General features: G+C 39.2%; 1 protein-coding gene across 3 annotated transcripts in view; it reads left to right on the forward strand.

The window, feature by feature from the left end:
• Nucleotides 1–23495, forward strand: part of FAM3C (FAM3 metabolism regulating signaling molecule C) — a 56092-nt gene that overhangs the window by 4907 nt on the left and 27690 nt on the right. For all 3 annotated transcript variants that reach the window (XM_046020330.1, XM_046020328.1, XM_046020329.1), the window contains exons 2-5: nt 8572–8626; nt 12631–12735; nt 21004–21033; nt 22413–22536. In XM_046020330.1, the coding sequence (XP_045876286.1) occupies nt 8614–8626; nt 12631–12735; nt 21004–21033; nt 22413–22536 (272 nt within the window). In that variant the 5' untranslated portion in view covers nt 8572–8613. The remainder of the gene's footprint in view (nt 1–8571; nt 8627–12630; nt 12736–21003; nt 21034–22412; nt 22537–23495) is intronic.

The following is a 23495-nucleotide window of genomic DNA, read 5'->3' on the forward strand; positions in this document are numbered from 1 at the left end:
AAGTAGTGTGTACCTTGGAATCAATAAAATCATCTCAGGTGCCCCAGGAACCACAGACCCCTGTTAAAGTAAATAATTAGTATGAGTCATAGAAGCCATGAGATACAAGAATTACAGTGTAGCATTTCTTCAGATCTTTTACCATGTAAAGTATTTGTTTACAGTACAATTTAATGTAAGGTGTCCTTACCTGCATTTATCTATAATGAAGAGTATACTGATGACTTGTTTTAAAAGGCAGGCTAGCTGGATGGAAGGTGTAATGCACTCCAGTATGGCCCCATATCATTTTCCCCCTATCCATTTCCAGTCCATTTATATGTTGGTAGTTCAGTTCATACAGAAGTCTTATTTCTGGTTTTTTGGTACATCAGTGATTTCCATTTTGTAATTACAATTCACTGAGATATTAATGTAATGTCACACTGACATGTGGCTTGATTGTTTGATTTCTTTCTTATTAGCCTTATTCTGTTAAGAGTCCCTGCCCCTCATTAATGTCGGCAGCTGGTAATATCCTTGTATACCAGCCATCCACTGTCCTGTCTTGAGTGGTTACAGGATATAGTGGTAATAATCAGGGTAAACAGAACTCTTTCTCTGAGAAAACCTGGACCCTGGCTGCCAGCTCAAGAAGTGCCTTCGTGGCGTATGAGGTACTGAGTGACAGTGCCTGTGGGTTCGAACAACTCTTTCTCCTCTAATGAGAATTCAGTGAAGAACAGCCCCACGCGGTGCTTCCTTCAGTGGTGTCATCTTCGAAAAGGAAATATTTTTGTCAGGAAAAAGTCGGTTAGCCCTCTTAGATTTGGGAGGGGAAGCAGAACACGTGTCTATTCAGTTTTTAATCACCTGAAGTATTCAAAGAAAACCTGCTTAAAAAGCTTGTTGAACAACTGAAATATTTCCGAAATCTGATACCTGAGAGTTCTGAAGAGGTAAGAACTTTAGGTCTCTAGCTAATTCACCTTGGTTGAAGGAGTTGTACTAGGGAGTTCTTAACGTTGAGGTGAATCATGTTGAAATATATCTGCTCTTGGGAAGTAGCGTGGGTGGTCTGCCAAGTGTGGTTGCTTCTCCCTCTGTCTTTGGGGTGAAGTTGGTCTAGGAGAGGCACCTGCCTGATTTTACTTAGCAGGGCCCTTTCACTTTTTTTTTTTTTTTAATTTTTTTTTTTTTTTTTTTTTATTTGACAGAGAGAGAGATCACAAGTAGGCAGAGAGGTAGGCAGAGAGAGGAGGAAGCAGGCTCCCTGCGGAGCAGAGAGCCCGATGCGGGGCTCGATCCCAGGACTCTGAGATCATGACCTAAGCCGAAGGCAGCGGCTTAATCCACTGAGCCACCCAGGTGCCCCTTTTTTTTTAAGATTTTATTTATTTGACAGATCACAAGTAGGCAGAGAGGCAGGCAGAGAGAGAGAGAGAGGGAAGCAGGCTCTCTGCTGAGCAGAGCACCTGATGCAGGACTTGATCCCAGGACCCTGAGATCATGACCTGAGCTGAAGGCAGAGGCTTAACCCACAGAGCCAGCCAGGTACCCCGCCCTTTCGCTTTTGTAAGTGGAGAGACAGGTTGATGTTTATACTCTGTCGTATTTCATTCTTAGAAGAAAGGCATCTTACTAGCTACTGTAGATCACGTAGAAGTTTTCCGAGGGTTGCTCTCTCTACTCCCTGCCAGGAGAACCAAATAAAAACAAGGTACAGGTGCTTACAGTGGACTGTGGAGGAAAGCAGAATTCACCCAGAACAATCCCAGTATGCTTCATATTGGGCTTTGGCTAGCATTTTAAAGGGGAGTTAGAACTGGCTCATTTGTGTTTTTTCATAGTACACTTTTGTTTGTTTCTTAGCCATAATTAGATACTAATCCTCTTTTTAGTGTAATTTGAATATGATGCATTACAAGATAAGAAAAGCCAGTTGATCGTAGTTGAAATAACGTAAGAAATCTAGGCATAGAGGGGCACCTGGGTGGCTCAGTGGGTTGGGCCGCTGCCTTCGGCTCAGGTCATGATCTTGGGGTCCTGGGATCGAGTCCCGCATCGGGCTCTCTGCTCAGCAGGGAGCCTGCTTCCCTCTCTCTCTCTCTCTGCCTGCCTCTCTATCTACTTGTGATCTCTCTCTGTCAAATAAATAAATAAAATCTTTAAAAAAAAAAGAAAGAAAGAAATCTAGGCATAGATTATATCCCTCTCATCGCAAAGTTTTCAATAGGAAATTAAAATTCCATTCCCAAAGACTTTTTTATTGGTTCTGTTGAGCCATTATTTCAGTTTCTGGTCTGTTGCTGTACAGTCTCACCTTTTTGAAAGCTCCTTGCAGAAGGAGTAGTTACATTCATGTTTGTCCTCAGTGATCACCTGAAAATGTGGTTGTTCTTGACATTATAGAATCCATGCAGATCTCTTCCCATTCCCAAAGAAAAAGTTATGTTGATTTTTTGTTCCTTTTTTCTTCTAGTCAAAGGAAGGTTAGTTTGGTACTTTAAAAACCTGGGATACTTTTCTAATTGTTAGATAGTCACTTAAAATTTTTTTCCTTGGGGCACCTGGGTGGCTCAGTGGGTTAAGCCGCTGCCTTCGGCTCAGGTCATTATCCGGGGTCCCGGGATCGAGTCCCGCATCGGGCTCTCTGCTCAGCAGGGAGCCTGCTTCTCTCTCTCTCTCTCTGCCTGCCTCTCTGTCAAATAAATAAGTAAAATCTTTAAAAAAAAAATTTTTTTTTTCCTTGAGAGATTCCTGGCTGGCCATGTCGATTAAGTGTCCGACTCTTGATTGCTGCTCAGGTCATGATATCAGGGTCATGAGATCGAGCCCCATGGTGGTCTCTGCACTGAGCTTGGATCCTGCTTAAGATTCTCTCTCTCTGCCTCTGCCCCTCTTCCCCACTCCTGCTTGCATGCACCTCTCTCTCTAAGCAAAAAAAAATTTATTTCTTTAATTATTACTAGGTTATACCTACCCAGTGTTTAAAAGGTGTGTAACGTGTGGATGTAAAAGTGGAAGATTCTTTAATTGGCTGCATTTTCTAGGGTTGAGAATCAAGAGAGGTCCACTAGTACTGAAATACTTTCAGAACTTAGTAATTGGATTTTTTTTATTAACCATTTAGTGCTAATAACACCAAATTCTATTAAATTCATAATATTTATAGCAATGAGAGCAGCTCAGATATTATAATCAGTTTTTAAATGTCCTGGTTCTTTCAAATGAATGCAGTCTTCTCCCGTCTCTTCATTCTCTTATTTCAAAAATGTTTCCAGCCTGACAAGGGAGAGTCTGCGGTGAGACAGGGGACTTGATGGGAGTTTGCAGCCACTGGAGTCATAGTTTGTTGTTGTTTTTTAAAGTAAAGATTTTTGAGAACTTAATATTTGCAATTTTAAAAGTTGATCAGACATCTGATATATACAACCTCCCCTTTAAGGCTATCACAAAAATAATCCCTTTTAAATACCTATGTAAAGAAAAGAGTAGTGTCCGTTCTCCTCACCAACATTAATTTTACAGTTAATGAAATGGGTTGTAATAACATTCACTTTTATCCATTTCTTTATTTATACCTGCTGGGATTGCTTTGGAAAACATTCCAGAGTCTAGATTCTACCTGTCTTTGCTGTGGATGGATTGCTTCATATATAGCAAGGGAAGGATTTTTTTCCTTCCCTTTGAAGAAGTTCCATTGTGTTCCTCATAGAGTTTATGCTTCTTCCCCTGGAGAGCAGCCGAGTGTGAAAATGTGTGATGTGTACAGATCACAGAATTTAGGCTGGTTCTGTCTGTCCTGCAGTTCTAGTAGTACTTCCAAGAGGACGAATAGAAGCCTTGTGGCACTTGTGTCCTGCAAATAACCCTGCCAGAAATGTTGGAATAGTAGAGCAAGGTCTATTTTAAAACTTTGTTTTTAGTTTAAATTTTATTTTTGATTTCTTGGTCTCGGGTTGTCCGATTACCACCCATGGGTCACTGTGGCTCATGAGCCAAGATAGGTTTTTAAGTTTTTAAGTGATTGGGGAAAAAAGTCAAAAGGAAAGTATTATTTGATAACTTGAAAACTTTACGAAATTCAAATTTTAGTATTCATAAAGTTTTATTTTAACACAGTGGGCCCATTTGGTTTCCATATGTCTGTGGCTGCTTTGCAGCTACAACTGCAGAACAGAGGAGTTGCTGTGGGGACTGTATGTATGGGGCACAAAAGCTAAAATATTTACCGCCTGGCCCTTTTACAGAAAGTTTGCCAACTTTTGCTCTGTTTTGTTTGCATAAATGGAGGCATTTTTTGCAAATTATTTTTAACACCATACTTCTCTTTGTAAACTATGTGAGAATACCCCCCCCCCCACCCTTAGGTGTAGAGTCCTTTTGTTTTCAGTGTTTGCTGATTTCCCTCTTTAACTGCTCTACGACTGAAAATGTAATCTCCTGTGGTATGATTTGGAGCAAGCCTGTCGTTGGTCTGGGTTCTCTAGAGGTACTGCACTGAGAGGAGATACGATATCTGAGATTGATGGATAATCATAAGGAATTTGCTGCCTCAGTTGGGTTGTGGAGGCTGAGAAGTCCCCGGCAGGTGGGGGAGCCATGACATTGGTTCCTCCATCCAGAGAACCGGGAGAGCTGGTGTGTAAGTTTTGGTCCCCATTCAAAGGCCGCTGAAGATGATGTTCCAGGTAGCAGACTGTGAGCAGAGAGAGCAAATTCCCCCCTACTTAGATTTTTGGGTTCTGTTCAGGCAGCCAATTGGATGAGGCCCATTCGTACTGGGGAGAGCGAACTGCTTTACTCAGTTATCAGGCTCAGCCAGAAACACCCTCACAGGCAATCCCACAATAATGTTGAGCAGATATCTGGGTGTTCCATGGCCCAGTCAAGTTGACGCAAAAAATTAGCCATCCCAGGGCCTAAATATACTTCTGTCTGTCTGCTTGCCCTGACCTTTGTTTTTCTCCGTCCTTGTGAAAAGTTCTACTTTGCATGAGTGTTAACAGTCATCTGAACTTCCCTCACTGGTGCCTGGGACATTGCCCTTTGACCAGCACCCAGTTAAAGTTGGGTTGGATTACGGGATAGTTTCTTTGTGTTTGTGGAGAATGACTTACAGTACTTTCTCCCAGTTTAGTTGATTGTCATTTGTTAGTACGACATCGGTGGGTGTTTCTGTCTGCTTCATTTTCTTCTTTCTGTCTTCATGTCTTCAAGGGGTGTTCTCACACATGTGCTTAATCATTCTGACGAATGTCGCATCTCTGGAGTGGGTGGTTGGCAGCACAGGTTGGCAATTCCCAGAGCAGTTTGCAAAAGCCACATTGATAGGCGTGGAATTTTGACAGCAAGTTGCTTCTATTAGAGCATGTCCGCGAGCTGCTGAGGTGAGAGAAGCATGTTTGTGGTGTCAGCTTCTCACTCAGCCTTCGTGTGACTTAAGATCAATCCCTTGACCTCATCTCTAATGCCATCGAAGCACACTACACCTAGGGGCCTACTGGAAAGATTACATAAAATAAGCATGTGTACAAAAAACACTGCCGAATGCGTTATTACTTAGTTTATTTTAATTGGCAAGACCTTCCCCTCCTAGTAAATAATTGCTTTTATGGCTTAATTTATTGATATAAAATGGTCTTGTCATTCACCTGTTGTAATTCAAGTCTGCTTCTCAAGGAGAGAATGAAAGTATCACTTGGCTTGTGTTTTTATCTGTTGTCCTCAAATTGATTGATTCTAGGCTGAGGCCTGTTGATGCAGGCCTCGTTTTAATAAAACTTGACCAGATTAGAGGAAAGTCAGTCGTTGGGTTAAAGGAAATGTTTAAATGACAAGGAATTCAATGAAATTCAGGATGTTGGTCTGAGATCCTAATGTGGGACCTGTTCTGTAGTCTGGGTCGCAGACTTACTATTCTGTTGTCCCGGGGCACGGTGGCGGCCCGTCCTTGCAGTGGACTCTCAGGTGATTGTGCACTTCTACACATCAGCAGCCTGATAGGGTTTGAACATTTATTTTAAACACTGAAATTTGTTTTGACTGATGCTACACTCTTGAGCAGCAAAGGTACTATCAAAGGTTTTTTGGGCTTTGTTCCTTTTTTAGTGTATCCTGCAAGTGTTCTTCCTGCCACCAGTATTCTGGTTTGGAAAATAGCTCTAATTTTTTTTTTTAAGATTTTATTTATTTGACAGACAGAGATCACAAGTAGGCAGAGAGGCAGGCAGAGAGAGGGAGGGGGGGAAACAGGCTCCCCCCTGAGCAGAGAGCCCGATGTGATGCGGGGCTCCATCCCAGGACTCTGGGATCATGACCTGAGCTGAAGGCAGAGGTTTTAACCCGCTGAGCCACCCAGGTGCCCCAATAGCTCTAATTTTTAATGAGTGTATCAGAAAAACCTATAAATTATTTTACCTGTTGCTTATGGATTAAAGAGCTGTGAATTTCTAGCGAAGGACTTTATACCCTTTTGCTGTTGTGTTAATTTTCTGTGAAGCTGTTTTATCCCTGCTTGATCATTGGAGGTTCAGCCTGAGGTTTATGCCAAGTATATTCCACTAAATTCCTGCTTTTTTTCTTCTTGAGATGATTATATGTAATGATTTTCTTTGTTTTTAAATGTCATCCTAAGAAGACAAGTTAGGAATGGCTTGGAATTAGCATGCTGTAAACATGTTCCTTGATTTGCTCGCAGATATATCCAGTACTTTTCCCCATGCTGGCTGATCTGCACTCTTGGCATCGTGAATTTGTCGTAAGCAAAAGAATTAAAAATGTGTTATGGCTGAGATTTTATGAGATTTTAGTTTAGAGATTTTGTGAAATGTTCTCTCAGAAATTAGTGGAAAGCATGAATTCCTGTAGACATTTATAGTTTCAGTGGTCCTATCAGTATCAGTGTAGAAGCGGGCTAGCGGGACAGTGTGGTTAGGGGCGGGCTGGTGAGGCCCTCACTGCGGGTACAGGGTGTGGCCTCCTCAGCAGGGAATGGAAAGAGTGAAAAAGAACAGCGTGCCTCTGGCCAACCGCTTATCCTGCTTCCAGAAAACTTTTCTAGGCCACATTCAGATAAGAGCAAAGTTATTTTGGAATATTAACTGGGAGGAAAGGTCTGTGTGTGTTGTGAGCGTAGTGTTCCATTTTGTTGGAAGTCAAAGGAGAATTTGAAACCAGTCAGGGATTTCATTTGAAAAGCCAAGGATTTTTTTTTTCTTTTCTGCTTTTATGTGATGACTTGCGGATACTTTAGTATCTCTTTTCTTTTAGTATTTCCCTAGCCTGTGGATAAGTAGTTAGCTTAAATAGGTTGATAACACTGGCTTTCATATTCTGTTCAGATAACAGAGGAAAAGAAATCAATAATGCTGCATTCACTGTTAGTTTAAATGTTGATATTTTCTTGAGGGTAAATTGGGCAGAAGAAGGGGAGCTCTCCTAAGAGCACTGGCCCCTGGGTCCTCACCACCCCCAACCTGGTCTGTCTCTTGCTGGTGAGTGAACAAACTGGGTGTCTCACTCCCTTTCTGTGCCCTTCAGGGATGTGCTGCTATTCTTATTTAAAACATTCTGTGAATTACTAGATCAGGCATCAACATTGAAACATCAGTAGCAAATGCAATCCGTCTAAAACAAAGGTATCAGATTCATTAATCAAAACTTTCTTTTGAATTCCTCTCCTGTACTTTTGAATTCCTCTCCTGTAGGTAGGTGTAGTAGCCCGAGAGAGAGACCTCTGTCTAGTTAAATCTGAGTATGAATTTCCTGTCAAACTTATTCACTTGCTTTTTCATTTTCTTTTTAAAATTTCACCTATCTGGAGTTACTTCCTAGGAGGGAAACACACATATACAAAGATTTTTTTTCCCCCAGCATCTATTTCTTGTTGTTCATAGAATAATATTAGAGATTAGTTTCTTTATTTGATGTGTAGCACACACTGTCAATAATGGTAATTACCAGAATATTTAAAATTGTAATCCTGTACTTTTGAATATATTCTTTTACAAACTTAAATTGAAACCATGAAGAGAAAGAGGATCTTGGTATTAAAATAAACCTTGGCTGTAAAGTCCTTGTCATAGTGCCCCTGAATTCTATTGTACGAAAAATGAAGTAGCATCGTAGACTGGAGTGAGCCCGAGAGTGGGGAGCCAGCAGACCTGCGTCCCAGCCCCATTTCTTCTAGTAACATGTTCCATGCCTGGACGAGCAGCGTCACCTCTTTGGACCCCACCTGCAAACTGGAAGTTTGGGACCCAGTATCTAAAGTCCTTACAAGTGCTAAATCACTGAGAGTAATAAGGGGCATTATTTTCCGTTCACATGCTTGATGGCAAGACTTGTCACAGCTCTTCGCCGAAGTTAGGGAGCTAGAGACACAACGGTATAAAACAGGGACCCTGCTCTCAGGAGCTTTGTGTCCCAGTGGAAGGAGCCAGGCCCCATGTCCATACTGGTAGAAAACTTAGAAATGTCATGACATTTGTCTAATTAGTTTATTATATATACTTCAAATCCAACTCAATCTTAGGCAGGAATGCTCATTCTAGACCTAATGATGTTTGCCTTTTCTTTTGATTTTAGGAGGTTGTTTAATGAAAAGTGCCATAGACTGAAAAACGAAACATGAGGGTAGCAGGTAAGATATTTAATTCAGTAGAAAAAGTTTTATTTTTTGCATAACTTTTTTATTTAAATGGCTAATGGAGAGAGTAAATAATCTTTTTCTAAATTAAGAACAAAGCTGATATATATAACAGACTAAATCACTACTTCGCCTCCTTTTTTATGTAGTCAATACATCACAAATTGGACAAACTTCTTTGAAAAGTATACAAAATTTTTTTAAGTGATGGCTTTAATATTTGTGTTCTTGCACATTAAGTTTATTTGCCTAATAGAATAAAATGCCCATATAAATAAACAATTTTGACAACCTAGTGAGACTGATTTTTGGTTTTGCTAAATTCTGGCTTTTTGAGAGAAAGAAGTCATGAAGTTTAAAAGCCTGCATCTTTCTATATGTGTATTTAAATAGAAACTAGTGTACGTGAACAATTCAGTAAAATGTATGTTTGCTTAAGGAAATATTTGCTGGTTCGAGTTCAATCTGTATCAGGGAGGTTATGTGTAAGAACATCTGTTCCTTAGGCAGCATATTGAGGAAATTGCAAAACACAGCTTGATGTTCATAGTATTAAGGTAACTATCTTTAAACATTATAAAAAGATGCATAAATAACGAGAGAGGCTGATGACCTCTTCCTGCCTTGATCATGAAAAAGTGTGTGTTCTCCCAGTCCTGCCTGTCCTTCAGCACAGCCAAGACCCTAGAGGAAAGGCACACTTTACCTAGAAATTTCTACTACATGTTTTGCCAACATAGAAGGTAACTTGTAATTTCTCAAAAGCGAGATAGTCTTTCTTGTAATTATCATCTTCTCACCCACAAGCCAAGTTATTTTCCTATGGGGGGAGCATCTCTTAGAAGTCTCTAAAGTTGGAGTGGGTGAACAAACGAGGCTGTGTGCTTCCATCCTTTTGTAGAATCAGGTGCAGGTGATCCAACATCATGCTCATTAAGCAGAGATACCCGGGTTCATAGATGGCCTTGTGGAAATTTAGAAATTTGGACCCTTTGTATCCTTTTTTGAGTAGCTCTTCAATTGTTGAAGGCAAATATTCCCAGAAACTAAAAGCTTGTTTGTGGTTTAAAAAATGTATTACAATGTCTTTTTTTTTTTTTTTTTAATGATCTTGGAATATGGCAAGACTGACTATTGATGAACATGTGTCTCCACACTCTTTTTAAAAAGTACATTAATTAAACATGGTTATTGAAATAATCAAAGCAAGTTTTCTCTTCCTCATGTAATTCTACATTCATTCTTGTTGAAATTAAATTTTCATTTGGTTCATTTCTCCAATTCTGACAATTAATTCCAATAAACAGTTATTCACTGAGTACTTATTTTATGTTTGGCACTGTTCCTAGTGTAGGTCTTGAAGGGATTGCTTTTGATGAGCAAAGAGAGAAGATTAGCTGTTCATTTATTGCCTTTAGTGTGATTAATCTCTTCTAATTTAAGAAAATCTGGTTGCTTTGAAATATTCTTATAGCCTTTATTTTTACAGTAAGGCAACAATGTCTAAAGAGTATGCTTTTTGGTTTGTGAAAAATAGGGATACACTCAGATTAGCGCAGTCCATGGCTAGAAGGAAGAGAGAATCTTACGGAAAGTTAAGAATGAGGGGACTGTGTTGTGGTATGGTCAGGCCCCTTTATGTCCACAGTTGGATGGTGACTAGCTCTGGCGGAGACCTCTATGTAACAGAAGTTCTAGAACTCTACCAGTATGGAGGTGCTAGTCTGTGCTAGTCTTCACCTGCCTGCTCCTTCTGGCACCATCTGTTTATTCTGTTCCCAGTGCATTTCTCCATCTCGAACTTCTCCCTGCCTTAGAGCTTTTATATCCTCCTAGTTCCTCTGATAGTCCACGGTCAGTGACTAGGTCTTGGTTGAAGACTCACTTCCACTACTAACTAGTTATGTGACCTTAGGCAAGTGACCTAAAAATTCTCAGCCTGGATTTCTTTTCTGTAAAATGAAAATAATACCTTGAAAAGCTGTGTAAATGCGATTGTGTTTATATAGCATTTAGCTCTATGGAAGGCACTCAATAAATGGTGTGTGTGTGTGTGTGTGTGTGTGTGTTGTATACGCGGATGTATATATGTATGTGTGCGTGTATCTGATGTCTGTGGTGTATATAGCTTGTCTAGTGTAGGCTCAGGTCTCACTTGGTATTGAATTTAGTCTAGAACTTTGATGTATTATAACCTTGATATTCATTTTAATATTTTAATCTTAAACAGTAACGGTTGCATATATTTGCTGTAAGGGACAGGGAAAAGTTATCTTTGGTTGCACATGCTCGTGATTGCTGGGAAATGAGTGGTGAAGACTGTCATGTGATACACAGTCTTCAAGCCTTTGGTCTTAAGTGATCAAGAAGGAATGTGTCACCTCTCACCATTCATCTGTTTAGCAAACACTTGGTGAGAGTGTGCCTGTGTCCAGGCACTCTGCTAGATCCTTGGGGGTAAGAGCTCAGAGCCTGTTGGTATTTTGCTCTCTTCTGCGCTAAACATGTAAACAACTTGTAGTTGCTTTTGAAAATAAGTGATTTTTGGAGGGGAGAAGGTCAGAAGCAGGAGGTACGGGGATTGATTTGGTTAGTAGTGAAGCTTCTTCCCTGCCGTCTCATTTCTGTGTTTTTGGAGCGTTTCTAAATAGAAACAAGGAGCTCTGTGCAAGCAGCACTTCTCAGCATCACTGGCCCTTGGTGAGTATCAGTAGTCCATTCTCTTCCTGCTCCTTGAAGGATGTAGTCCTAGTTGTTTCAGGTTAGGAAATTAGAACGAACATATAGTTCTTCTTTACTCTTCCTTACCTACTGAGTTGAATTTTGGCAGTGTGTTAGGGGAATGTGGTAGTTTGGTGTCAGACGGAGTACTGTACCAAGCACCAGGCCCTGTCAGGATCCCTGGATTCTGGGCCTTCTGCTGCTGAGTTATTTGTTATCATGGGCAGTTGCCTGATCTTTGGGCTTTTGCATCCTTAAGGGTGGAGAGATGCCTGTTGATCCCACCTACCTATTCTAGATCAATATAAATTAAACTTCTGGTAAGAGAGGGCAGTGGAGATGGTAGAGGCAAATATTAGCATTGTTCCTGAATAACTAATGAGATGCTCTGCGATTCTAGGGGAAAGAGGAGGATGTTTCTTCCCTGTCATTTTCCATTTCCTTTCCTGTCTTACACTTTTTTTTTTTCTTTCCTAGATTTGCCTAGCTGTGGGAGCAAAAGACTAGTCATCATTTCATGTTAAGCAGCCAGTTAGCTGGCAGTGGGCACTGTTAACTCTGTAGGGCACTCAGAAATGGTTAAAGATAGGAAGGTCTGAATGTCTACAAGTGTGTCTTGATGGAGCGTATCATGTAATTGCATTATAAAGCGTAGGTGACAGGTGCCAGATGAAGTCCTCTGGGATTTGAGGAGGCTAAGTAGAAGGATGGGTACTCTGTTGTGCGCCATCCCGGAAGCACTTGTCGACTCTAAGAGACAGGTGTTTTGGTGATAGGACAGTAAACCTATTTCATTCCACTCGACAGTTCCTTCCTTAGCATCATGATTTTGCCGTGGCAGCTCCACAATGTCCAGTGTTTTTGCATTATCCCTGTAAAGCATTGCCCTTTCAGTCTGGAAAGGATTAAGACCATAGTTGGTGATGGTGTTCCATTTGCCATGGTCCTTTGGTGTAGTCAGCCAGCCCTTGATAGCAAGTTTAGTTTGTTGTTGTTGTTTGGTTTTGTTTTTTTCATGAGAAAACTAGGCAGATGAGTCAAGCAGTCCTGTGTTTGGGTTGCTAGCCAATCTGATCATTCTTTGATCAGGAAAATCCCTGACCCCGATGGATGGTTGGTGCAGTTTGTGTTGTAACTCCAGTAAAACTAAAATCCAATAGATAAAATTTATTAGTTTTAAGAAATTTTTTTATAAACTTAAAGCTTTTATGAAAATGCATTCATAAAAGTTGTGTGGTCTCATAAGCTCAGGCTGAATTATTTCTGCCCTTTTTTAGGTGCTGCGAAGTTGGTGGTAGCTGTGGCAGTATTTTTACTGACCTTTTATGTTATTTCTCAAGTATTTGAAATAAAAATGGATGCAAGTTTAGGAAATCTGTTCGGTAAGTTCCATTTTTTCCACCTTTCTTAAGTCTTACTTTTGATTGGTTGTCTATACATTTTTACCAGTTATCAGCTTCGAGTCACTCTGCTGTTTAGTCTGTCTAGAAAAGAAAATGTAATTATATCAATAAGTGTGACCCATTAGAATATTCTAGAATATACAATAGGAAGTCTTAAAATTAATTCAGTATAAAGCATGAATCTTATATTCAATGTTCTGAGTAGATTTAATGGGATCTCTTTCATTCATGCCTAGGACATTAATCATGGCATTCTAAATGAATATTCTGGAAGATAACACGCACTATTCAAGTCGGGTGCTAGAAAACTTGGAACCAAATCTAGCTGTTACCTCGCAAGTGGAGTCATGATAATGTATTTTAAATACCAGCCATAGAAATCCATCTTGCTTTCCTACCTTTATTTCCTCCTGCATCATTTTTCTCTCTTTACCAATTTATTTAATGCTATATTATAAACATACCATTGTAAGCTACTTTAACTCAGTTTTTAAATAAAATTCTTAAGTTAGTAAAAGTAATTAATTTTTGAAACATTTGAATAAGTTTTGGTTGAAGCATTGTTTAAAGTATTAAAAAATTATGCATGAAAAGTGAGAATATGAAACCTAGAAACAGTATTTTGACCCATGAGTCAGAAATCTGTTGGAACAACTTTGAGATCTCTGGAATAGTGAGTTTTGCTTTCCATAAATTAGTATTTGGAAAGGATCCCAAAACCTCATTCACTTCTTCTCACATCTAGTTTCAAGACTCCCTTGAACCGGTGGTCCTCTTTTAATATCAAAGGAAGCTCCCTGGGATTTTGGTATGCAGACTTGAATTTAGTGTCTGGGATGGGGCCTGAGAGTCTGTATTTCTAACAAGCTCCCAGGTGATGCCGAGGTCTCTACTCACACATAACATACTGAGTATCAAGGCTTTAGACAATTCTGTTGTGTAATCATCAGTTTCTGTATAAACATTTTCAGGTGACTTTTCTTGAAATAACTACTTAAGAGTACTTTTTATATTGCACTGAAGTCTGTCTTTTATACTCCCCAGTAGTATCAATGCACTGACCTTCTGTCTGCTGGAGTGCTCTTCCATACCGACGAGCTCTCAAATAGTTAAACCGCAGTCATCCTCCTTCAGTCTATCTTTTTTTGTTTTCATCTTCTCCAATTATGGAATTCCCCATTTTGAACCATTTCTCTCAGTGTACTGGCTATTTTCCTCCTGAACCATCTGTTTTTCAACACCCATTTAAAAATGTATCCGCGGGGTGCCTGGGTGGCTCAGTTGGCTAAGCATCTGACTCTTAATTTTGGCTCAGGTCATGATCTCAGGGTCGTGAGATCCAGCCCTCTGTCAGGTTCCACACTGGGCATGGTTCCTGCTTAAATTCTCTCTCTTCCTCTCCCTCTGTCCGCCTCCTAAAAAACAAAAACAAAAACAAAAACAAAAACAAAACCCTATCTCTCTGTCTATATCTAGGATCCAGCATCGAGCAGTCATTACAAAGTACAGTGACATTTGACTTCTGCCTACTTCTGTTACTCTGAAGAGGCCAGTCTGGTGTCCTTTGAGGGCACAGCTGGTTCAGTTGAATAATGGGGCGGAAAAACCCTGAAGGCATTGAGGACTTGTTCAGGGTCACTGAGGAAACAATGTGTATGGCCAGGTCACCTAAGAAAGATTGATGATAACAGAAGAAGATTATGGAGTGGTAGCTTGAGGCAGAAGCAAGTTGAATTTTTTTTCTTTTTTGAAGTAATGTAGAGACTCACTTGTCTGTAGGCTTTGGGCAAAGATTCAAGGAATTACATGTCCATGGGTGAGACTAAACCAACAAGAAACAGAGGGTCCTTGAAAGAAGGGAGGCAATGAGGAATTTGAGAGGCAAAGTGAGAGGTTTGGAGGGGTAGGGAAGGAAAAAATGAAACAAGATGGGAAGGGGAGGGAGACAAACCGTAGTAAGAGACTCTTCCTTTCACAAAACAAACTGAGGGTTGCTGGGAGGTGTTGGGGGAGGTAGGGAGAGGGTGGTTGGGTTATGGACATTGGGGAAGGTATGTGCTATGGTGAGTGCTGGGAAGTGTGTAGTAAGCCTGATGATTCACAGACCTGTACCCCTGGGGCAAATAATACATTATATGTTAATTAAAAAATTAAAATTAAAAAAAGAAGGGAGACAATGGGATCATTGGTGCATATTATAAAAACTACTTTGAGAAGAGGCCCACTGTTTTCAGAGAAGAGTCTCCGGTGAAGCCACAGCCAGTGCTTGCCCTAGTTTGGCTCTTCATCTCCAGTCCAGACTGTCTGGCGAAACATCACAGGGACGTTCCACGTCTGTGTCTTGTCTGTGGTATCTGCCTGTTTCATCGCTGCCAGAGCAGCTCTCTCAATAGTCATGAACCTTTAGTACTTCCGACGACTGGAGAGTAAAATCAGAGTCTCTCCTTAGGATGTCGCACCCTCAACCTGCCTCAGCCCTTCTCACCTGTTCTCTGCCCCTCCCCTCCTCATCCCATGCCTCTCACTCCCTGTGCCGCGGATCAGCACAGCCTCTGTAGACACACACCCCGGCCTTGCTCCTGCTGGTTCCTCACACCGCCCATCTTTCTCAGCCCCCCTTCCTCCGTTAATCCTTCTCGTGTCTCAGAACTGCATAAATGCCCCTTCTGAGATAAATTAGATTTGAATCTCCCTCTTTTCCTATTAGAATGTGTAGCTTCTTTTTTGAATTGTTAGTTCCTAATGCATAGTATTTTTATCTCAATTCGGCACTGATTTTTTTCTGCCTTATGTAGAATAATGTCATTTATTTTCCATATATCTGTTTACCCTTATTAGAGAATGAATCATAAGGGCAGTAACACCTTGGTGCTTCACCCGGCTCTCGTGCTGGGCCGTGCATGTAGACAGCACACGCTGAATAAATGGAAAATGAATGTAGATTTTTTGAGGATTTTTATTTGAGGATTAGGATTTTTACGTGGGGAGGAACAGTATTTCCAAAATGGGATTCATTTAAAACTATGATAGTTGAAAAGCCACTGGTAGTCAGCTATGAACAGAGACTGAGCTACTTTAACTAAGATAGTTGTCTCTTAATTTTCATTTTGATTTTTCCTAATGTTGGGAATCTGTAAGGTTTTATTGTGTGTTGTAGGTAGTGGATTTATGCTTTCTTAGGGCAGATGGCTTATTTTGGTATCGTAACCGAAATCATACACTGTATCCACAAAACCTTACTGGATTCCAATTTATTGAGTTGTTGGAAATTTAATTTGTTATATTTTAATTCTCATCATAGAATAATTGAGCAAAGATGGAGATAGGGTTGTCTTTGCCATTTGCTTGGCATCGAACTCAATTTACCAAAGGATGATTGATAAGTTTAACTCAACATTAGAATTGTTTCTATAATCAGTATACTGATTGGTCTCATGAGGTGAACTATAGTTCTTTTGGTGCGAAATTTTTCCTTTTTTTTTTTTTCCCTGTGTGGATATAATAGCTTACTTGATAGTTTTATAAATTTAGATTCAGGTTGATTGTATAGTGCTGTTATAGAAAAAATGAACTTAATTCTAGAATGGAAGAATGAAAAGTATTGCTCACAATTAGTTGAAATTACTAAAATACATTGTGATTTTTTTAAAAACAAGTTTTTCACTCAACTTTTTGAGATAATTATAGGTAGATGCACATGCATTTGTGAGAAGTAATACGTAGAGATCCTGCCTAGGATCTTACATAGTTTCTCATATTGGTGACATCTAGCAAACAAACGATCTACAGTGTCACAACCAGGATATCAATGTGGAAACAACATGTGAGTTTTAGTAATGATTGCATTTTAACAGTGTCAATTTTCAGCATAGATACTTAACAACTAGTGAATGTATTAAATACATTCCAAATATTTTTGTATATATAACTAGAGTACTTACTATTCTATTGAAGTTCTGTTGAATTGATTTATTTTCACCCTTTCAGATTTAAACCATTGAAGTGGTATAAACATCAATTACTTGACATTATTAAAAACTAAAGTATGAAATCGTCCTGATTTCTGTAGCTTGACTTGTTGAACAGCATTCATTGATGAAACCCAAATCTGAAAAGAAAATTCTAAGTGAATTCATTTTCTCAGCTCATCTGATTAAGAGTAGATAATAATGATTAAGCCATTAACCTTTTTCTTGAAGAAAGTAAGTGTTTGGATTCTACCTGATATGTTACTTATTTCACAGATTTTGGAGACCTTTGTTTTTCAGTCATTTTAAATTATTTTTTAAGAATTATTCAGTGATCATATAAGCCATAAAAACAACCGGTAATTTGAAAATTAAATTCAGTTAACGTAAAAGATTCAGCAGTGAGCTTCTTTAGCTTTCCAAAGATATTTTATATCTAAACCATATAAAAGTTCAGTTTATCTTGATGCAATTTAATCTTGAATTATTTATGATAAATTTTCCACATTAAAAATAAAATGGTGCCTGGCTGTTTATTTTCTTAAAATTTTTAAACTTAAAAAATGCAAACCAAATAAAAAAATGTTTATTATTTTTCCTTAAAGTGAAAAGTTGTATGTATTGAAAGAAATTAAGAATTAAAGCTGTCAAGGTAGTTGGAGGAATACAAGTTGCAGGGAAGGAGGGATTTTTGCTGACATACTGTGCCTGTACTCTAATGTGGAGAACATCTTGTTTTATTTGTGAAAATTGACCTGTTTGGCTCTCAGGTGTTAAAATTCTCAAAATTACAGGCTTAGTAGAGCTTTTGGTTTTGATAAAAGCTAAAAATTAGTTTTCATCTGGTCTGGAAAGAAAAGTCTTTCCAAGAGTTGTTTGTTGTTATTTAAAGTTTTTATTTATTTATTTATTGAGAGAGAGAGAGAGAGCGTGAGTGCATCTGCAGTTGAGTGGCGGAGGTACAGAGGGGGTGAGAGAGAGAATCTCAAGAGGACTCGAGCTGAGTGTGGAGCCCAGCGGGGCTCGATCTCTGAGATCGAGCATGCCCTGAGATGAAATCAAGATTTGGGTACTTAACTGCCTGAGCCACCCAGGTTCCCCTGTTTGTTTGTTTGTTTGTTTTAAATCTTTAGCATCTTTTCTCTTTACTCTTACACGAAGTAAATGGAGGTGAAGTTATGTATTTAAAAGCCTGATGATTAAGAAACTGGTTTTCCCTAAATCTTATCCCAGTAACATTTTTTGAATTAAATAGCATTTATCTCTGTCCTCTCTTTTTTTAATCTCAAATTTTACAAGCAAACTAGTTTGACCATGTTATAGGCTCATCCCTGACTTTTCTTCCACCTCCCTTTGCTCAGCCACACTCTTCTCTGGGCATTAGTTGATTATTCAAGTCTCTAAATTCTGTCGTCAGCCCCCGAGTTTAAATCCAGTGACTTCTCTGGGTAGCCTTATCCTTTGTCAACTTTCCTGTTAGTATCTTCATCCCAGATCTCATTTAGAGCTGGGTTTGAGATTTTCCCACTTGGATCTTCTCCAAGTATCTAAAATTGACAGGTCCAACACTGACCCATTCCCCCTACCCCTATCTCCTCACTAAGCTATGAGCATCTGAGTGCAGACATGGTGTTTTTATTCATTGGTTCATGTGAATGAATAAATGAAGTCTTCTAAAGCCAAATGTCCAAGAGGTAAATTTGATTTCTCCCTTTCCATCATCCCTCTGTCTGGTCCATTCGCAAGTCCCGTCAGTGTTGCTTCCTTAGTTGTTTTGAACTAGTCTACTTGTTTCAAACCCACAGTCATTACCTTTGTTCTAGCTGCTGCATACTTTAGCAGCATCCTTGCCCTTGTGGACCCTTTGCCCCGGGAGTCTTGAATCATCTGCAGTCAGAAGGGTTGTTCTGAAAGCTCCCTGTTCTGGCTTCCTGCTCTGAGCAGGACTAGCAGTTTTTATGCATGCCATCAGAGGACGTCGGACATTTCCCATTTTGTAATGCAGTATGAGTTTGGGTGCTAGAGTGAAATAGGACTTTGAAAATTATTTCTGGGGGTGCCTGGGTGGCTCAGTGGGTGAAAGCCTCTGCCTTCGGCTCAGGTCATGATCCCAGCGTCCTGGGATCGAGCCCCACATGGGTCTCTCTAGGCCCAGCAGGGAGCCTGCTTCCCTTCCTCTCTCTCTGCCTGCCTCTCTGCCTACTTGTGATCTCTGTCTGTCAAATAAATAAATAAATAAAATCTTTAAAAAAAAAAAAGAAAATTATCTCATCCAGTTATTATGACTTGAAATAAACCAAATCAGTAAACCTCTCAGTTCCCAATTTCTTTCTCTTTGAAACAGGGATGATGATTGAATCAGTAATACAAGCAAAAATACTTGATAAGAGTACCTAGCATATATGAATGAGCTCTGTTATATTACCTCTGTTCTGATCCCACTGTCTTCCTTGTATCTTGTTACCATAAGTTAGGCATACCAGAATTCCTGATTTGAATAGTGTTTTTTTCTGTAAATATCTTAATACCTGCATCTGATGATATGTGTTTGTTCAGGGCAAAGTGAGGTTGAGAATATGTAGTGTTCATGCTGCTAATTGCTCTTTGGGCTTTTATTTTCTTGTTTACAAAAGTGAGCACATTGGACCCGGTGATCTCTAGAATTGATGTTTCCCTTACTTTTATGACATAATTAAAGAAATTAAAGGAATGAGCCTCGTAGCCCCAGCACTCTAATTTACTAAGTGATTTTTTTTTTCTTCAAGTCTTTGTCCTTATCCATGAATACTTTTCGTACTTCTAGATAAGGCTTGTTTTTTGTTTTTTGTTTTTTGTTTTGCTTTATTTCATGCATTAGACTTTCTCCATATTACTCCACTGCCTTTATGATTTCAGTGGTGCATAATATTCTGAGTGTTTTATAGAGTTAACAAGTCTTCATTTACTTGGTCATTTTCAATCCTTTTTAAACAGTTACATATTATTTTCAGCTTTAACTTTCTTTTCTCCAGTTTGAGTTCTGGACTTACAGGAAGTTCTCAATTATCTAAAATAGTATAGAACTAAAAACCCAGGGGCTATTTATAGTCAAACAGCTGACAAATACTTGTGACACCACATACTCATTAGCCAAATCAGGAAGTGGCTGCCCACAGTACAATTGATGATCTGAACTGTAATCCCCTAGGCTGGGATCAGATGTTAGTGCCTTTAAAAAGCTCTAAGTGTAGATGGCCATGTTGAGATCTACTGCATTGAAGTTAAGATTTAATCATAGGGTTCTGGCTTCCTTGCACTGATAAATTATAAAAGTCTTAGTCGTTGACCTTATTTTGTTTATTATACCTAACATATTTCTATTCTAGAGAAATTAAACTCCTCACCACCACCATCCCTCTTGTGTTCCGCACCCCCCGAATCTCCTAGCCTAACCACTGAGATAAGTTCATGTATATTCTCCAGGACTTTATATGCGTGTGTACACAACACCGTAGGAGTGTATATTTAACGTCATTTAAAGGGAAGTTTGAAATAGTGTGTGATATCAGTTACATGTGAAATCTAAAAAGGACAAACTCAGAGAAACGGTAAAATGGTGGTTAGCAGGGGTTGGGAGGGAGGTAAGGGGGAGACTTTGCTCAAAAGGTCTAAACTCCCAGTTATAAGATTAACAAGTTTGGGATCTCTAATGTAGCATGGTGATTACAGCCGATATTACTGTATCATATATGTGAATGTTGATTAGAGAGTAGATCTTAAATGTTCTCTCCACAAGAAAGAAATGGTAACTGTGTGAAGGGAAAGAGGTGGTAGCTAATACTATACTGGTTATCATTTTGCTGTTCATAGATGTATCAGGTCAGCATATGGTATGCCTAAACTTACACAGTGTTCTATGTTGATTATGTCTCAAGAAAGCTGGAAAAAATTGAAAAGGAAATTTAAAAAGAAATTAAGTTTGTAAGGTATCTTTCTGATTGGGATTTAAATTATAACTAGAAATAAAAATAAAATGTAAAGAAAGAATAAAATGTTCTATCAGCAATAAAATACTACCATCTGTAATTCCTCTGAATAATTGTTTGTAATGAGTTTTGCAGTTACTTTCACATTTTTTCTCTAGAGGGACATGTTCTGGGTTTTTTTTTATTGTATACCGAGCAAGAATTCAGGCACTTTCATTTTTATGAGTCTGTTAGTTCCAACTATGTTTAAAAAGTGAACACTTGACAGTAGCTTTATTCCTTCTAACAAAGAAAACCTTTTCTTTTTTTCCTAGCAAGGTCAGCATTGGACACAGCTGCGCGTTGTAAGTATTTCATTTAAATATTTTGCAGGTGGTTTATTCTGTTTTATCTTAGGCATATGAGGACTTATATTCAAACAATGGAGATATTTCAGCTTGAGCAAAATTGAGTTAAAACTTTTTAAGTTACAAGGATGCTGTTTGACTGGACCACTCAACATTCTTGGTATATAACAGTATTCATAATGGATGTTTTGTTTTATTAGTGTTTTTAGTTTCGGTAGTATATAAGTACAGAAAATGTGTGAAAGCAGAATTCTTCTTTAGAAGTAGAACATGAGCAGATATTCAGTGATGTGTTAGGCTTTTTACTCGTTCTAGAGTTAACCATGCATTGTGAGTATATGGACTAGAAATGTCAAGCAGCAATTCAAAACCTCCCCATACTGAATTTGTTTTAAAAGATGTACTTATTTATATTAGAGGGAGAAAGAGAAAGAGAGCAAGCATGAGCAGGAGGAGCAGAGGGAGAGGGAGAAAGAATCTTAAGCAGACTCTGGGCTGAGCACAGAGCCCTATGTGGGGCTCAGCCTCAAGACCCTGAGATCATGACCTGGACTGAAACCGAGAGTCTGTTGCTTGACTGACTGTGCCGCCCATGTGCCCCTCCCCATCCTGAATTTTAAAAATAAACTTAAAAATAATTAGAAGTGGGGCGCCTAGGTTGGCTCAGTGGGTTAAGCCTCTGCCTTCGGCTCAGGTTGTGGTCTCAGGGTCCTGGGATGGAGTCCCACTTCGGACACTCTGCTCATCTGGAAGCCTGCTTCCTCCTCTCTCTCTGCCTGCCTCTCTGCCTGCTTGTGATCTCTGTCTATCTGTTAAATAAATAGATAAAATCTTAAAAAAAAAAAAAAAATAGAAGGGAGATGGTTGGGGGATGGGCAAAAAAGGGTGAAAAGGAGTAGAAGAAATAAACTCCGAGTTTAAAAATTAACAAGCCAGAGGAATAAAAGCTATAGCGTAAAGAATATAATCAGTTGTATTTTGTTAGTGTTGTATGGTGACAGATGGTAGCTATACTTGTGAGCTTAGCATAGTAACATAGAGGATTGTTGAATCACTGTGTTATACCCCTGGAACTAATATAACCTTGTTTACTAAATTAAATTTAAAACTTTTGAAAAATAAAAAAATTAGAGAAAATACATTTACCTTCATCAGGATCAATTACTTGTTTCATTTATTTCAATTATTAGCTTGTTTCCTAGGAAGTTCTGTTTTTTGTTTTGTTGTTTTGTGGTTCTTTGAAACCCTCGGGGGAAAAAAAAGGCATGTATTTTAAGATATGTATTTATTTTTACATAATGCTCTTTGTGGTTTTAGATAGGAAACAAACTGATTAGAGTCTACTAATACTTTTTTAAAAAAATTTCTCCCTCAAGCTACAAAACCTCCCAGATATAAATGTGGAATCTCAAAAGCTTGCCCCGAGAAGCATTTTGCTTTTAAAATGGCAAGCGGAGCAGCCAATGTGGTGGGACCCAAAATCTGTCTGGAAGACAATGTGTAAGTATTTATCAGTTTGGAAGTATATGGTGTGGTATTAAATTATAGCAAACTGAACCTGAATTTAATGGATCTTTTGAAAATGTATTGGGCGTATTTTAAAGAAAAGTGATTTCAGTTTTCATTATACGATTTTTTCTCTCTCGAGTTTAAAGAGCCTTAAAATTCTGAAATTTCATATTAGAGTGACATAAGAACGCAGTATTTATCCAGCTTCATGTGAAGACAAGGGATTTCCTCTGTGTGAATCCTCTCGATCTGTGCGTCCCATCTGGTAGCCATAGACATGTGCGACACTGTAATCCTGGTTCTTTTTTTTTTTTTTTTAATATTTTATTTATTTATTTGACAGACAGAGATCACAAGTAGGCAGAGAGGCAGGCAGAGAGAGGAAGGGAAGCAGGCTCCCTGCTGAGCAGAGAGCCAGTCCCAGGATGCTGGGATCATGACCTGAGCGGAAAGCAGAGGCTTTAACCCACTGAGCCACCCAGGCGCCCCTGTAATCCTGATTCTTAAGTAATCTGGGAAAAGTTAATTCATTTAAATGAATTAAAATTAAAAAGTTAGTTCCTCAGTCACTCTAGCCACATTTCAGGTGTTCGGTAGCTGCCTGTGGCTTGTGCTTGCCAAGCTGAACACAGAGCATTTCCACCGTCGCAGGAAGTCCCATTTGACAGCACTGTGCTAGGTAACGAATGCGCTGTCACACGAACCCTTTGTTTTAACTGTGTGTGAAATAACCCAGTACTGACCTCCCCCTGTTGTAACACACAGCTGTTTGCCACTACGTGGAATGGTTTTCTGTACTGAGATGCTCTACCAAGTAAATTTTTAAGTTTTTAGTCTCCTGCCGTAGGGTTGACTGTCACTTGTATGTGAAGTTGGTGTCTGAAATCACAAGTCCTCCTTTTAGTTGGTTGCCTTGAATCTGCTCTTCCCTGGAAAGTGAGACGGATGAG

This window comes from Meles meles, chromosome 10 (genome assembly GCF_922984935.1).
Source record: "Meles meles chromosome 10, mMelMel3.1 paternal haplotype, whole genome shotgun sequence".
NCBI lineage: Eukaryota > Metazoa > Chordata > Mammalia > Carnivora > Mustelidae > Meles > Meles meles.